Source organism: Rattus norvegicus, chromosome 14 (genome assembly GCF_036323735.1).
Source record: "Rattus norvegicus strain BN/NHsdMcwi chromosome 14, GRCr8, whole genome shotgun sequence".
NCBI lineage: Eukaryota > Metazoa > Chordata > Mammalia > Rodentia > Muridae > Rattus > Rattus norvegicus.
Genome location: NC_086032.1, coordinates 79,111,231 through 79,125,725, shown reverse-complemented (window position 1 = coordinate 79,125,725; position 14,495 = coordinate 79,111,231). Strand labels below are relative to the sequence as shown.

At 50.5% G+C, this 14,495-nt stretch overlaps 1 protein-coding gene across 37 annotated transcripts in view; it reads left to right on the top strand.

Moving 5' to 3' along the window:
* Ablim2 (actin binding LIM protein family, member 2) overlaps nt 1-14,495 on the top strand; it is a 124,941-nt gene that overhangs the window by 89,261 nt on the left and 21,185 nt on the right. For 13 of the 37 annotated variants that reach the window (XR_010057389.1, XR_010057390.1, XR_010057387.1 and 10 more), the window contains 4 exons: nt 411-464; nt 7,032-7,151; nt 8,047-8,099; nt 8,727-8,865. Coding sequence is in view for 26 of the 37 variants with exons in the window: in XM_063273369.1 (XP_063129439.1) it covers nt 411-464; nt 7,032-7,151; nt 8,047-8,099; nt 8,727-8,865 (366 nt within the window). In the remaining 11 variants the exon portion in view is untranslated. Of the gene's footprint in view, nt 1-410; nt 465-7,031; nt 7,152-8,046; nt 8,100-8,726; nt 9,081-14,495 lie in introns of those variants that run through there. The other 24 variants (XR_010057396.1, XR_010057395.1, XR_010057392.1 and 21 more) reach the window with 4 other exon arrangements.

Below are 14,495 nucleotides of genomic sequence, written 5' to 3'. Positions count from 1 at the left end.
AAAACTCCTAATGCAGTGTGTTTTTTGCACACTCCCCACAAACTGACATACACCTGGGTTTTTCTCCAAGTCTCACAAATACTGAGAAAATGTTTTTGTCCTGGGTCCAAGGTGGAGAAAAGAGTCTGAGTTATCTGCATCCCGGTGACCCATGGATCTTGCTTGCTGCCTTCCCTGCCCTGTCTCCCTTCCTGTTCCCTTCTGATCTGCAGTGGTGTTTAAATGGGGGGGGGGAGTTGCTTGGTGGAGGTGTGGGGCTTCATCCTCAGCCACTTGGCAGTTTTGAAAACTCTCTGGTAATTCTGGGCTGGGTGAACTAGGAACTGACAGAAGCCGCTGGGTGGAGAGCATCGTAGCCGCCTCCCTGCTCCCCTCACATTCTTTCCTTCTCTTTCCTTCTTCTTTCCCAGACACTGGCGTAAAAGATAACATCTATAGGAAACCCCCTATCTACAAACAGCACGGTATGGTCGGTCTGGTGGACTCTTCTGCCGTGCGTTGCCTGCATGTCTGTTGCTCCCTCTCGCTTCTGAATGCCTGCTCCCTTCGCTGTGTCCTGATCCGAGGCTCCGGGAAGCCCCGCTGTCTAGATATTAGATGCACACTCCCCCGTAGGCTCCTGGGAGGCCTCTCTTTCACAAGAGAGGAGACATGTGCAGAGGCCAGTGCATGGCGGCTGGGGCTGGGGCTAGGGTGCATGTGCTAATTAAGAACCTTTATTTGGTGATTTGGATGCTACCATGAGAGGCCCAGTTGAGATGATGAGGGACTGGGCTTTTTACCCTTGCCCTGACACAGGCCTGATCTTTGGAAAATAATGACTCGGAACCAGTCACAATTTAGGGAGACTTTGGGCCCCATCTTTTGAGAATATCTGTGATAGGATGGGATGCCTTGTCCTTAGCCAATGGGGTTCCTTGTATTGTGCTAGAGGTGGTTTGCAGCAAGGCTGCCTCCTATCCCCCTGACCCCCCACATCTTCTCCACATGGACTTGCGTGGGACAGATATGCAAGGAGAAGAATGCTTGAGTGGGGGAGCAGGACCCTAAAGGAGTCGGAGTTTCGATTTCTGGTGACTGGGGAGGTCACTGCAGTGCCATGAGCCTCAGTTTCCTCATCTGCAAACCAGACTCCTCTCTCCTTCTGCCCTCCACCTCTTCTGCTCCATTTCCTTCCCCTTGCCCTTTCTGTCCCTTTAACCCTCATTCCTCCAGGACTGGGTATGAGGTACTCACAGAGTGAATGTGGAAACGGCTCAAAACTGTAAATGGCTGTGCACAGTGGAGACTTAAGTCATCACTAGAGATGGGAGAGAAGGGGGATTCTATGGAGAGCTCTTGTTTAGATGTGCCAGAGGAAAGCACCCACTTCCCACACTGACAAGTGCTAGATAGCTTACCGAAGCTCTGCTGTGTTGGGTTTGGTTCCTCAGTGGTGGCGAGAGGCCCTGAGCTCTGCGTCTTTCCTCCTCCTTTCAGAAAAAAGGAAGGGGATTGAAGTCCTGGTTTTTAGAATCTGAGTAGAGGGTATATGTATCCCCAAGGGATAGGTGGGGGCAGTTAGATTAACAGGCCTTTTACCAGAAACAGAACTGCTGCGCCCTAGTCTTACAGGTGGGGAAACTGAGGCCCAGGCAAAGGACAGAGCACCACGCTGGACAGTCTTTGAGAAGGGCCATGATCTCTGTGCTCTCCAGAGCCTAGGATAGAGCTTGCCTTGTGGGGCCTTAATTAACCACCGCTATCTCTCATCTCCACTTGGCTTCTTTTTTTTTTTTTTAAAGATTTATTTATTTATTATATATAAGTACACTGTAGCTGTCTTCAGATACACCAGAAGAGGGCATCGGATCTCTTTACAGATGGTTGTGAGCCACCATGTGGTTGCTGGGAATTGAACTCATGACCTCTGAAAGAGCAGTCGGGTGCTCTTAACCGCTGAGCCATCTCTCCAGCCCTCCACTTGGCTTCTTAACTGTGTGGTTAATATCCACGGTCCAAGGGGAGTTGGCCTTGGCAAGAGGCAGGGTTAGAAAATCACCTTTTGAAATTGACCACTGGCATCTGATAGGGCCACACTGAAGCAGAGTGTTGGTGTTCAAAACCCCTAGGGGAGGTCAGGTTCACAGTTATCAGCCACCAGCCTTGCAGTCTAGGCATAAGACACTTGCCTGTCTACAGGCAACCCTGGCTTGAAGAAGCCTTGAACAGTCATCCAAGCTCAGGATTCTGTATGTTGATTCTGTAAAGATTCAGATCTTAGAGTGTATTGCCTCTGCCAGGCATTCAGCAACACAAACCCATGATAGGAACGCAGCGAGTCGTGCAAGCCTTGAGTGACTAGAAAGGTTTAGCAGGCATAGAAGGGTTAAAAAAAGAACCCTTGGGAAATACAGATGTACACAGGGCCTTTGTGTTCCAGTTCATGCATTTGAGACCTTTGCTCTTCACAAGCCCTCCCCACCCCCAATTTCGGATGGGAGCGTATACATGCATGCTGTGTGCATGCATGCCTGTGTACCTGTGTGTATGCTTGACCCCCCACACCCCAGCGCTTGCTTCATCAAGGCGACTTGACCACAGGCCTTCCCCGAGGAGCTCCAGAGCCTGATCTAGGCATGAGCAGCAGTAGTTTAAATCCTCACTCCAGCTTGAAACAGCCCCTGGGGGCCGTGGTGAATCACAAGACTGTTTCATTAGCTTAAGGTCCTATATTTAGCGTATTGAAAGCGGCCACGCCTTTCCGTTGATGATTTGCTCTCGTTTCCTGCAAAGTCACTGGACGTGGATGCTTCTGGGTTCTGCCACTGCTATTCTTCTTGGAAGCCTGAGTCTCATTTCTGCTTTTGGGAGCCTTAAGGACAGCCAGGCCTCTCTGTGCCCACAGGGTGGAAGTGACACTTGGTGTGGAGAGCAAGATGCTTTTGAATCCTTGGGACGGTCATTAATGCACTGCTGCCCCCTGCAGCTTTTGGTTTTGGACATTCTGGGACCTTACTGTATTTCTCTATCAGTTCCAGCTCTGTTTGCTTGTTGTTTACCGGTTGTGTTAAGAAAGAGAGGAAGCAACATAGGAAGTGATGGAAGGAGGGCAAGCAGGGGGGAGAAAGGTCAGGAACATACACACCTGTGTGCACACTCTCTTATACATGCATATACACACCTGTGAGCCCACAGATGCCTGCATCCATATGTGCTTGCACACACACAACTACATGCACACACACACAACTGCATGCACACATACCTGCACATACACACATACCTGCATACACAAGCAGCATCCCACTATGTCTGTCACCTTGGGGAGGCAGTTATGGGGAGAAACACAGCTGCCCTCATCCAGAGACTTAGCAGGGAGAAATGCTTCCTTCAGAAAACGGGTCTGGCCTTGTGCCTCCCAGTGCTTTCAGACAAACTCTGAAAGTGGCAGAGTGGCTTGAGCAGAAGGGATTCCCTGGACGCCGTCTCTCAAAGGAAGGAAGGCATCTGCTTTAAGACTGTTGTTTAGTTTGTTTTCCTGTTGCCATGGTACAACACCCTGACAAAATCAACTGAAGGGAGGAGGGGTTTATTCCAACTTGGAGTTTCAGAGTGTGGCCATCTTAGCAGAGACATCGAGGTGGCAGGAGCTACAAGTACCTAGTCACATCCCGTGCACAATCAGGAAGCCACGAGTGTCAAAGGACAGTGCTTGGCTTGACTTCTCCTTTTTATACAGCTTGGGGAAGGTTCACCCACTTCTACTGCTGCCCCTCTCAGGGATTTCTTTCCTAGAAGATTGAGTCTCACTCTGGTTTGGGGTCTTCTAGGGTGTGGTGAAAGGCCAGGTGTCAGGTAGGCTCTGTGCCCACAGAGAACATTAGAAACTGGGTACTCCCATGGGGCATGTGTAGCAGACGTCCTCAAGGGACATGGGACATGTCTGATAGGAAGTCAGTCTTTCCAGAGAGGGCTTTAGGCCCAGTCCTGTGGGGCTAAGAGATGTTTCTCTGTCTTCTGAAGACACGATAGGCCTGCTTCTCTGGAAGAGGGACAGTGGGTGGGAGAAAAGCCAGTGAACAGAGATGTTGGCTCCATATCCTTTTCTCTGATGTCACTGTCAATTCTGGCAACAGTCAGCAAACAGATGCCATTCACTCAACTTCATAGAAGGAAGCCAAATGCCAAGAGATGCCAGGGGCTTTCACTAATTTAGCTAAAGTGTAGTCTTTAAACATCCACTGTATGTTTGACTCTACCTCAAGGCTGGAGACATAATGACGGCCAACCATAGCCTGCCCTGGGAAGCACAGAATTGCCCCCAGCATGTATGACCAAGGTACATTCCTGCCTTGAAGTAGAGAATTGATAGAATTGCTCCCATTATATGCACACACACACACACACACACACACACACACACACACACACACACACACACACACTGTAATTCCAAAACAATTTAAACTGTCCAGGTTGATTTGTGCCAGATAAGAGAAGTCCTGCCCATGGGTCTAGTTCTGACACCCATCTGGACCTGAGTAGAAAACCAAGACTCCCACTGTTCTGGAACCCTAAGGTCTGAGGAGAGACTTCAAGTCCCTGAGCACCTCTCCACGTGTTCAGAAACTCCTTAAGAGAGATAGCAACAACCTGGTGTGCCTAAGGCCCAGCCATCAAAGTCTGTGCTAGGACACTCACAGGATGACACTAGACACTGGCAGGGGTGACTCTACACTGATGGCAGTCACAGCTCCAGTAGAGACCTGAGCTGAGCACTCTGTAACAGTCTTGGTGGCCACCTGGAAGCCAGAGCTATGGAAGTGTGGACACCACCAGAAGGAAGGTGCTTGACTCCCGTGTAGCCACTGTGTTGTGTCCACCTACTTTCCAAGTCCACTTATCTGTTGGAGGTCAATATACTTGTCACTGGAGGCACATTAGATGCTGCTGTGACCTCGAGCATCTCCTGTCAGTTGCTCAGTGGGGAGGTAGATGTGTGCCCTGTGAGCAAAGGTTAGGCCTTGTAGCTTATACACCTTGCAGGGAGAACAAAGTCCATCCGCAGAGACAGAAAAGGACCATGTCTGTTTCTTGCTTTCCTATACTCAGGACAGGGCAGGTGCACACTGTGCAGTGGGGAAGGAGAGGATGGATACTGAAGGGCTAGGCGGCAGAAGCCCAGCATGACGAGGGACAGGTAGATAAAGGACTGCGTGCATGAGTGGGTGCCTCAGTGGACAAAAGAATAGACGGAAGCAGACAAAGGGAGGTACGCATAGGTGGGCGGTTGGGTGAATAACTGGAGAACGGTGAATACAGGGATGGGTGAGTCAGTGGGTGCATGAGTGAGTGAAAGGTAGGTAGGTAGGTAGACAGACAAATGATAGATGGTTTAGTGGGTGGGTGGATGGATAGTGCATGGGTGGATGGATGGATGGATGGATGGATGGATGGATGGATGGAAGAACTGATGATTGGTTGATACATGATTAGTAGAAGATAAATAGGTGATGGATGAATAGATGGATGGATGGATGGATAGTAGATAGATAGATAGATAGATAGATAGATAATAGATGGATGGATAGATGATGGATGGATGATAGATGGATGATAGATAGATGGATAGATAGATGGATGATAGATAGATAGATAGATAGATAGATAGATAGATAGATAGATAGATAGACAGATAGATAGATGGCTTAGTGGATGGATGGATGGATGGATAGATGATAGATAGATAGATAGATAGATAGATAGATAGATAGATGGCTTAGTGGATGGATGGATGGATAGATGATAGATTAGATAGATAGATAGATAGATAGATAGATAGATAGATAGATAGATAGATAGATGGCTTAGTGGATGGATGGATGGATGGATAGATGATAGATAGATAGATAGATAGATAGATAGATAGATAGATAGATAGATGATGGATGGATAGATGGATGATAGATGATAGAGAGATAGATAGATAGATAGATAGATAGATAGATAGATAGATAGATAGATGATGGATGGATAGATGGATGATAGATGATAGAGAGAGATAGATAGATAGATAGATAGATAGATAGATAGATAGACAGACAGACAGACAGACGGCTTAGTGGATGGGTGGATGGTTAGTGGATAGATACATGAGGAGATTCATGGGTTAGTGTCTGGGTGGACAGGTGGATGAGCAGGTAGGATGAGTGGGTGTGTAGAATGTCAAGAGAGTACGTAGATGAAATGGATGAGCAGCCAGAGGCACACTTGTGTGGCACATCAAGGAAGGAGGGAAGCGATGCTGGCAAATTACCTTCAGGGTTGACCTCTTGCCTATTCCTAGCATGGCAGACCTGTAAGCTGCCTTTCATTTCTTGAGGCACTGTCTTGCCTGGTCTGCCTGAATTAGAGGGGTATGGTTGGCATTTTCCATTTCACAGATCAGGAAACCTAGGCTCAGAGTTGTTACGGAAGCAACCTACCAACAAGGCAAAATGCCTTTGGCTCTGGCCTGGCAAACTGCACACCTGCCGCGGTTCGTAGTGTTGGCAGAGGACCTCGTTAAGTCTCCATGGAGCATTCCCTCAGCAAGCAGAGAATTATTCTGGAGCCCTGGGTGGCATTATGCTATTGTGTTAGCCTTAGCTATATGAAATCTTGAAAATCCGTGGTCTGGGCTACCAGGGTGGGATTTCAGATCCCAAAAAAGCCCCTAGCACACATGGTGGAGAAGAACTGTCAGAGCTTAGAGTGGCCCCAGCATGCTTGTCCCGGTGCCCTCTCAGTGCTGGCGCAGTAGCCACATTTGACAGCCATTGCCTGAGCAGCAGGAGTCACACAGCCCACCTCTCTGAGTACCCCCATTGGACCTCCCCAGCAGGCCGGTAGTTCACTGGGCTCTGGATGTGGAGAGAACAGAGGGTTTACTTTCAACTAAAAAAAAAAAAAGAAATCCTGGGAGATGCAGCAGCCACTGGGGGAGACGCAGAGTCAGCATATCTACAATGGAAGTACTCAGTCTTCAATTTTGGCCCTATCTTGTCAAGGTCCTGTAGCCCAGTCCCCAATGTCCAAGCTCTCTGGCCTGGTGTCAGTTTTGTCCTTGGTGGTGCAGGAGGCAGGGCGCTCCAAGAGATGGGCAGGGCTGAGCCCACCGCAGGCTGCAGGTAAGAAGCCCGTCTGCTCTCCTCCCTGAGCTCAGCCCTAGCTGGTGAGGCTTCCAGAAATTGCTGTGTGCATGGGTTTGGGGTAGATCTTGGTAGGTCTCCCTGCACTGACCGGGTCCTGAAATAGACCAGCATGCCTTGCATGGTTTCTTTGTTTACTCCTGGTCAGCCCAGGAGTAAACAAGGTCAGCCCAGTGGGATGACAGAATGCTGCCAAGAGTCTTCTTGGTAAACACACTGCTGTGGCATGAACTTTTGTTCTGAGTGAGCTCATCTCTGGGCATTCTGTCACTCTTTGATGTTTCTCAAGGACTCCTCCAGTGGCATAGCTCAGGGCTGGGCAGGTAGCTCAATGGGACAGGCAGGGGAAAGCCCAATTCGTGTCACTCTCAGCCCTTCACCTCATTTCATGCTGGTCTCAAAAGTGAGGGATTGCCCTGAGCCATAGGCTCTCCATCTGTGAAATGGGGAAAATCCCCGTTTTGAAGAGCTTGTGATGGGAAAAGAGCAGTGATGCTCAAGAAGCGTGCACCTGTGTCTGTCATCAAGGCCACTGAGACCGAGACCTTCTGTCCCTTCAGGTTCCCCCTCCAAAGGTCAATATTATATCCATCAAAATCCAAATGGCTACACCTGCGAATGTGGTTCCATTTCTCCAGGTTGGAGGCGTGACTAGAATTAAAGTGAGGTGGTGCTTTGCTCAGGGCACAGGCACCTCCTGAGTCCCAAGTCCCTGAGGATTCTGCTCTAGTGTGTCATTCTTCCAGCCTGTGAAAAGCATTCATTGCATTGTCCTTTTCATTGATTTTTTTCCCACTTTTGAGCATTATGTAAAGTAGGGCCCCTGGGACAAACACAGGGTGAGCTGCCTTTACAGACTGATTTTCCCTTCCAGCCGCCAGGCGACTGGACGTGGAGGACAGCAGTTTCGACCAGGATAGCAGGAAGGTAAGAAGGGGTACCACAGCCCTGCGGGATGGGATGGCCACTCCAGGGGAATCTCCACTCCTCTCTCTCTGCCCTTGGTCCCTTGGTCCCAAGAGGACCAAAGTGGGAGCCACACCCACCTGCCTCCTTTAACGCTCAGTATGGGCACATGCTTTGCCAGTGTCCTGACTCTGCCATGTAGCCAGGTCATAGTTCTGGGAGTGAGGAGACCTGAATGTCGACAGAAAACAACCCCAGTGCATTCTGGGGTATTTGATATGAAGGTTCTAGAACAGCTTGGCAGGTGGGCTTTTTGTTTGTTTCTGTTTCTGTTTTGTTTTTAAATGGCCAGAGAGTAGAATGTCACAGACCTTACTGGCATACCTCTTGGATGTGGCCAGTTGTAAAAGTGCCCCGAGAGGATGTGGGCACCAGGCATCACCACAGCAGCAGGCTGTAGGCAGCATTTCTCCAGCTGCTTCATGAACTTTCAGAGTGAGCTTCCTTTAATGGTGAGACTGGTGTGAAACGTTTGGCTTCTCACGGTGGAGTTGGCTTATGGGTTATAAGTACGGAGCTGCTAGAAGCTTCTGGTGAAACGTCACCATTGTAGCCTCAATGTCCCCATAACTTTCTTTTCCTCTGCAGAAGACAACGTGGCTGCTCCTCAAGGGAGATGCAGACACCAGAACTAACTCTCCGGACTTGGACAGTCAGTCTCTGTCCCTCAGCAGTGGGGCTGATCAAGAACCTCTCCAAAGGATGCCAGGGGACAGCCTCTACTCACGTGAGTGGCTCTTCTGAAGCGCACCCGGAGACTGCCAGCGAGGGGCCCCTACTGAGTGGGCCCCCAAATCTCAGCTTTACTCCCCCTAAAAAAGCTAAAAGCAAGAGACAGCGTGTGGATGACAAAATTGGCAGAAAGATTGCTGTGAATTTGAAGCTGGCCTGAGCTACCTAGTGAGACTCCGTCTCAAAAATAAAATTAAAACAAAACCAAAACCTCCCAAAGATCAGAGAGCCCTGGCCTCACCCACCGGCTCTCTGCAGTGACATAGCTAGCTGATGTGCGCACAGCGCCCTCTGGTGGCTCTCACGGAGGAGGCAAGACAGCAAAGAGAACAGCTCCCAGGGCTGCTTTTCCCTGGGGGAGGATGTGGTCATGGCCAGGAGGCGAGCACAGACCTGGAAACTGGTACAAGGCACAGTCCTGGTCCCCATAACATCCCGAGAAAGCACTTAGAGATTCCTAAGAGATATGGCCCAATGTCACGGGTAACAAAGCTGACATATGCCTAGCCTTGTGGGTGTTGTGAAGTCTGGCTTGGGGATGATCCCCAAGCATGGAGTAAATTCCCATCGTGTTGTTCACTGAAGATGCTGTGGGTGCCACCACAGGCTACAGGCAGGCTCAGTCTCACACAGAAGCAGCCTCTCGTCTAAGCTGGGCAGGAGGTTTTCCGTGGCTGTGACTGGGATTCATGGAGATCTATGGTGTGAGGAAACAGAGGGAAACCCTGGTTGCCATCATGGTGGTGCCAACTCTGAGTGAAATCTGGGCTCCCTACTCACTGACTTAGGATAGAAGCCAGAGTAGCAATGCTGACCCTCGGGTCACTAGGCGCTGGGCATACAACAGTGCTCTGCCTGGCCAGCAATAGACAGCACGACCATTCTTCAAACCCTCACTCCCGATCATGCACGGCACTGTTTGACCAGTACACACAGGAAGGGAGGGACGAGTGGAGGTACAGACAGCCAGACATTGTGACCAACTGGAAATTGGAATGTTGTTCTGTGGGAAGTCTTTGTAAGCAGTGGATGTCCCTCAGGATCTCAGAACATGCACACAAAGCCGATATCAATGTGAGAAGGCACACCAAGCGGCCCCACAGGTCTGGGTCTGCTGTAGGTTCTTTGGGGGAAGCTAGCTGAAGGCATGGTGAGAGGAAGTGGAGATTCCCCTGTGCGTGCCTGTGTCTGCTGGGCTAGCTACAATATCATCCCTCAGTGCTCTGCCCAAGGATCTTTGTTTGCCCTGGGTGGTTGCCTCATGCTGGGAGTGCACAAGTGCTTTGTGGGACTTGAGTTTGGGCAATGAAGGCTTCTCCACAGAGCAGAACATAGTTACCCATAGCCCTCACTGCCTTGTGTAGTGTTCTGGCATCTGGGCATTAGCTGGGGACTGAAATAGAATGTCGGTGTTTCAGGATGGTATTTTTCAGGGTTTGGTTCTTGATCTATTAGGGGAGTGCCTGGTTCCATTCCCATGACCTCAACCCAGATCTCCCCCATGGCATTCAGCCTGTGCCCCCAGCAATCGCCACTGGAACTTATGGACTGCCTGAGACTCGGGACTGAGGGAAGCAGGACACGGTGTGGGAAGAAGCCAAGCTGTAGAGGTCACCTCTCGGAGTCCTGCTTCTGCTGTTGCCATGCTGTGTGGCCTGAGTGTGTACACTATACCTCCCGTGGCACTTTCTCATCTGCCTGTGCCAGGATGATGCTGTTCATCCCAGGTGCTTTTGAATGTGCTGGTCCCTGTGAGGCAGGTTGTATCAGGTGTCTTCACTGGTCATCCCCACAGTGACAAGGGCTTGTCTGTCAGCCACACAGCAAGCCAACGTGAGCGGTGCACACAGGAAGCAGCTGTTATGTGTGTGTACCTGGCCTGTAGGAACCCAGCCACCTGTACTGTACCACAGCTGAGGAGGGTTCTGCACAGTAGGACCTTTACTGAGGGTTTGAACTACTCCACCTGCCATGTACCATGTGTAGTCATGACTGCATCCCCCTGCCTTTGCTTTTCTCTTGGTGTCCTGACTTCATGTCGCCGGAGCAGGGAACCCCCAGGGTCTAGCATTGCACCTGTACCTTTATCTCCATCCCAGTGTGCTGCCCAGTCCCTCGGGGCATCTGTTCTCTGCCAGCTACTGCTATCCTAGCAATGGGTGCATGTTTTATTATATATGCATCTTCCAGCTCTGTGGGAGCCATTGATAGCTGCCCAAGTCTGCAGGAAAAGGGACAGGGTTGGATTTTGTTGTAAGAGGCCTTAGAGTGAGACTTGATGCCCTGAATCCCCTCCCCTAGCTTGCACTCTGTGGACACATGTCCTCTGGACCCCACATTCCTGATCTTTCTTGTCCTATTCTCTCTTTTGGGGACCCTTACTTACACATGTGAGTACAGATGTGCATACACAGACACAGGCATGGTAGTCAGAGATCTGGTGGTATAATTCAGTACCTGGGTCACAAAAGACATTACTTAGGGGTCTCAGTGGTTCCTAGCAAGGCCCCAAAGTTTTCAGAGGAGTAAACCCTTGCTTTACGTCACCAGGTTGAGAGGAAGGTAGGAGGAGTGGGCTCAGGGTAGCTTGGGGCTTTGAGACAAATGAGACTCCCTGACTTAACAATTCAGGAAAAGCAAGAGAAGCCTCTCAGGGGCCACTTCACTCCAGACTGCCCTGTGCCGTTGACATTGGTGTCACCTCCGTGTCCTCCAGCATGATACCCTTGTGGAATGGTGGATGTGCCAGTGTCTGCTGATTAGCTCATTGCCTTCCCTTGAGCCATTCGGCAGCAAGCAGCTGCAGGACAGGTTTCTGTGGCTCTGTTCTTCTCCAATGGAAGGAAGGAAGGAAGGAAGGAAGGAAGGAAGGAAGGAAGGAAGGAAGGAGGGAAGGAAGGAAAGAAGGAAGGAGGGACAGAAGGAAGGAAGGAAGGGAGGGAGGGAGGGAGGGAGGGAGGGAGGGAGGGAGGACAGAAGGCGGGTGAGCCACACTTTGCCCTTCATTCTTTGACCCCTGGAGAGTGCATGGTGAGAAAGCATTGTCCCTCCCTCGTTGCCTTGTCTGTGGTTATGAAGACCAGGCTCCTCTAGGCCTGTCAGTCTCCTAGAAGTACTGAGGGTGGCAGCCAAGCAAGCACCCAGTGGCAGAGCTGTGGCTGAGAGCCCTAGGTGACAGAACACGAAGCTATCAGAACTGGAAGCTCTTTGGCATTTCCAGTACCAAATTGGGGTCCAGACAGGCAGGAGCAGTCCAGTCACCTAGCACACAGACCTTGAACCCCTCTGTGTCCCAGCCCTGTTCTAGCACGGGACCAAATCTGGGTCTGACTGTAGAGCTGCAGTGAGGGGGGACCAGTCAGGTGAAGATTGGTATCTAGAGCATACTGGGAAGGTTGCCATGGAAATAAAAGAAGTCCTCATGGAGGCCAGTGCCCAGCAGGCCTCAAGTTGACGTCCTGGAAGTAAAGGATTCTTGGGGAGGAATGAACCAGGGCAGATGCAGGACTAGCAAACTGTGTGGCCAAGTCACTGTTACCAACCCCCACCCTACCCTGTGCTGTGGCAGCCCCAGAGGACTTAAGGTTTTTTCCCATGGGACCAAGTCGGCTGGAGGGTGACAGGAAATGGCTGCCAGCGTCTGTGTTCGAGAGATATTCTGGGCAATCCATAGTACACATGAGCGTTTGTAGATTGATTTCTGCGGAGTCTCAGGGAGGGAGACACAGTGGTATAGCGGGAGAGGGACTAGCCAGACACAAGATGGGAACAGGCATGGCTTCCAGGAAAGATCTGAGGGCTACAAATGTGTCCAGGAAACCAAGAGAGGGATTGGCACAGAGCACTGTATCGGTGTCTGTCGTGCTAGCAGAGCCCCAACTAGGCACTGCTGTGGTGGCCTTGGGTCCCCAACAAGCCTGGATGCTATGACATTCCTTCATCTACAACAAGGAGAACGATCCAGGAGCCAGTAGGATGAGGTTCCTGGATCCTCGCCAGGATGCCTGGGCATGCAGTCCCTCGAGGACATCTAGGTGGGACACCCAGACACACAGGCCAGAATGCAGTGAGCCTGCAGCCACCTGCAGGCTCAAGCCTGTCCACTGGCTTTCCCAGCCTGAAGCTCACGCTGTTCAGAGCTGAGAGGAAGTACCCTGCACAGAGCAGGCACGGGCGGTCACGTACTAGACTCCAGTGAAGGGCTGGTGACCTGCCAGGACCTGTCAGTCAGTCATCAGAAGAATGTCCTGGGATACTGTGACAAGCTTGCATCTCCCACTGCATCAGGAGCTCTTTTCTCCCAGTCACACATCCCGAGTGTCCAGCAGCTACCCTGACCTCTTATGAGCCATTCCGAAAAGAAGAGAGCCGAGGACCACATGCTCAGTACTCCAAGAGAAGTCAGCAGCCTGCTTCACAGTGGCTATGGATGGGCTCCTGAGAGCTGGCACAGGGGTGCGAAGTTATGCAAAGCCTAGACCTAGCCCAGGAGGTTGGGAGTTGGCCAGTGCCTGAAGGGCTTTATATAACCTAGGGTCATGAGCGCAGAGCTATGAACTTTGCTCAGGGTCTTCTGTCTTCTATACCTGCCTCTTTCTGTGCGCGTCCACCTCTCTCTCATGGTCCCACACTCTTGAAGGTCACCTGACTGTATCAGACGTACAGGTCCCTAGAAGACCTGTTTGGGCCATTTGATCTCATATGGGTCACTTGATCTCCCTAGGCCGCAGCTCCCTTGTGTTCAAGGCACAGAGAAGCCCCTGAGTGTGTGGTATTGAACCTTTGAATGTGTAAAGGGGTTTTAAATACAAAAATTATCTGCTCTGATTCACACAGGACTCTGGAACCTTTAAAATCACACGATGGCAGGGCCCTCCCTAAAACAGATTAGCAACTCCAAGGACAAGACCATCATAGATACACCTGTCTGGCTCTCCCTGCTGAGCACAGCTAAAAGGAGGGGACTGTAGCAGAGTAAACAACCACAAGTGGGAAGGGGGAGAAGGCTGGCCACCCCTATAGGGACAGAGTATGGATAGAGAGCAGGAGGCCAGCAGAGAGGAGACCCAGGAAGATGGTCTTTATGTACCACTAACTGTTTTCTGCCTCCCAGCTGGTGGGACAAACACACGGGCAGTGGGGTGGGGTGGGGCACCAACAACCCTAAAGGAGTCAAGAAGAATCGAGTAGCTTCTTAATCCGAGCTCCAAAAACCAGTGACCACGGGGGACAATCTGTATGCCAGGCTCTGAGCACTGGGCCCAACAGAACTGTGGCTTGCTAAAATGGAAGACTATATATATAAGACCCCATGTTTGATTACAACATTTGGATATCCAGGATTCAATCAACAATGACTTGCAGCACCCAGAACTGTGATGGCAGCATCCGAATGAAGGTGAGAGTCAGCAGACTCAAACGAACCCCAGACAGAATCCGAGGAGTCTAAGATATGCAACATCCAGGTACTCCAGGGAGCAGTTGTACCAAAACCAGAATAGAGAGCAAGTCTCACCAAAGATAATAAAAAAAAAAAAATTAACTTTGAAAAGGGAATCGGCCGAAAACAAAGACAGCTGAAAACAATCAGCTGAAATCAGCTGACATTGAACTGAAAGGTAAAAC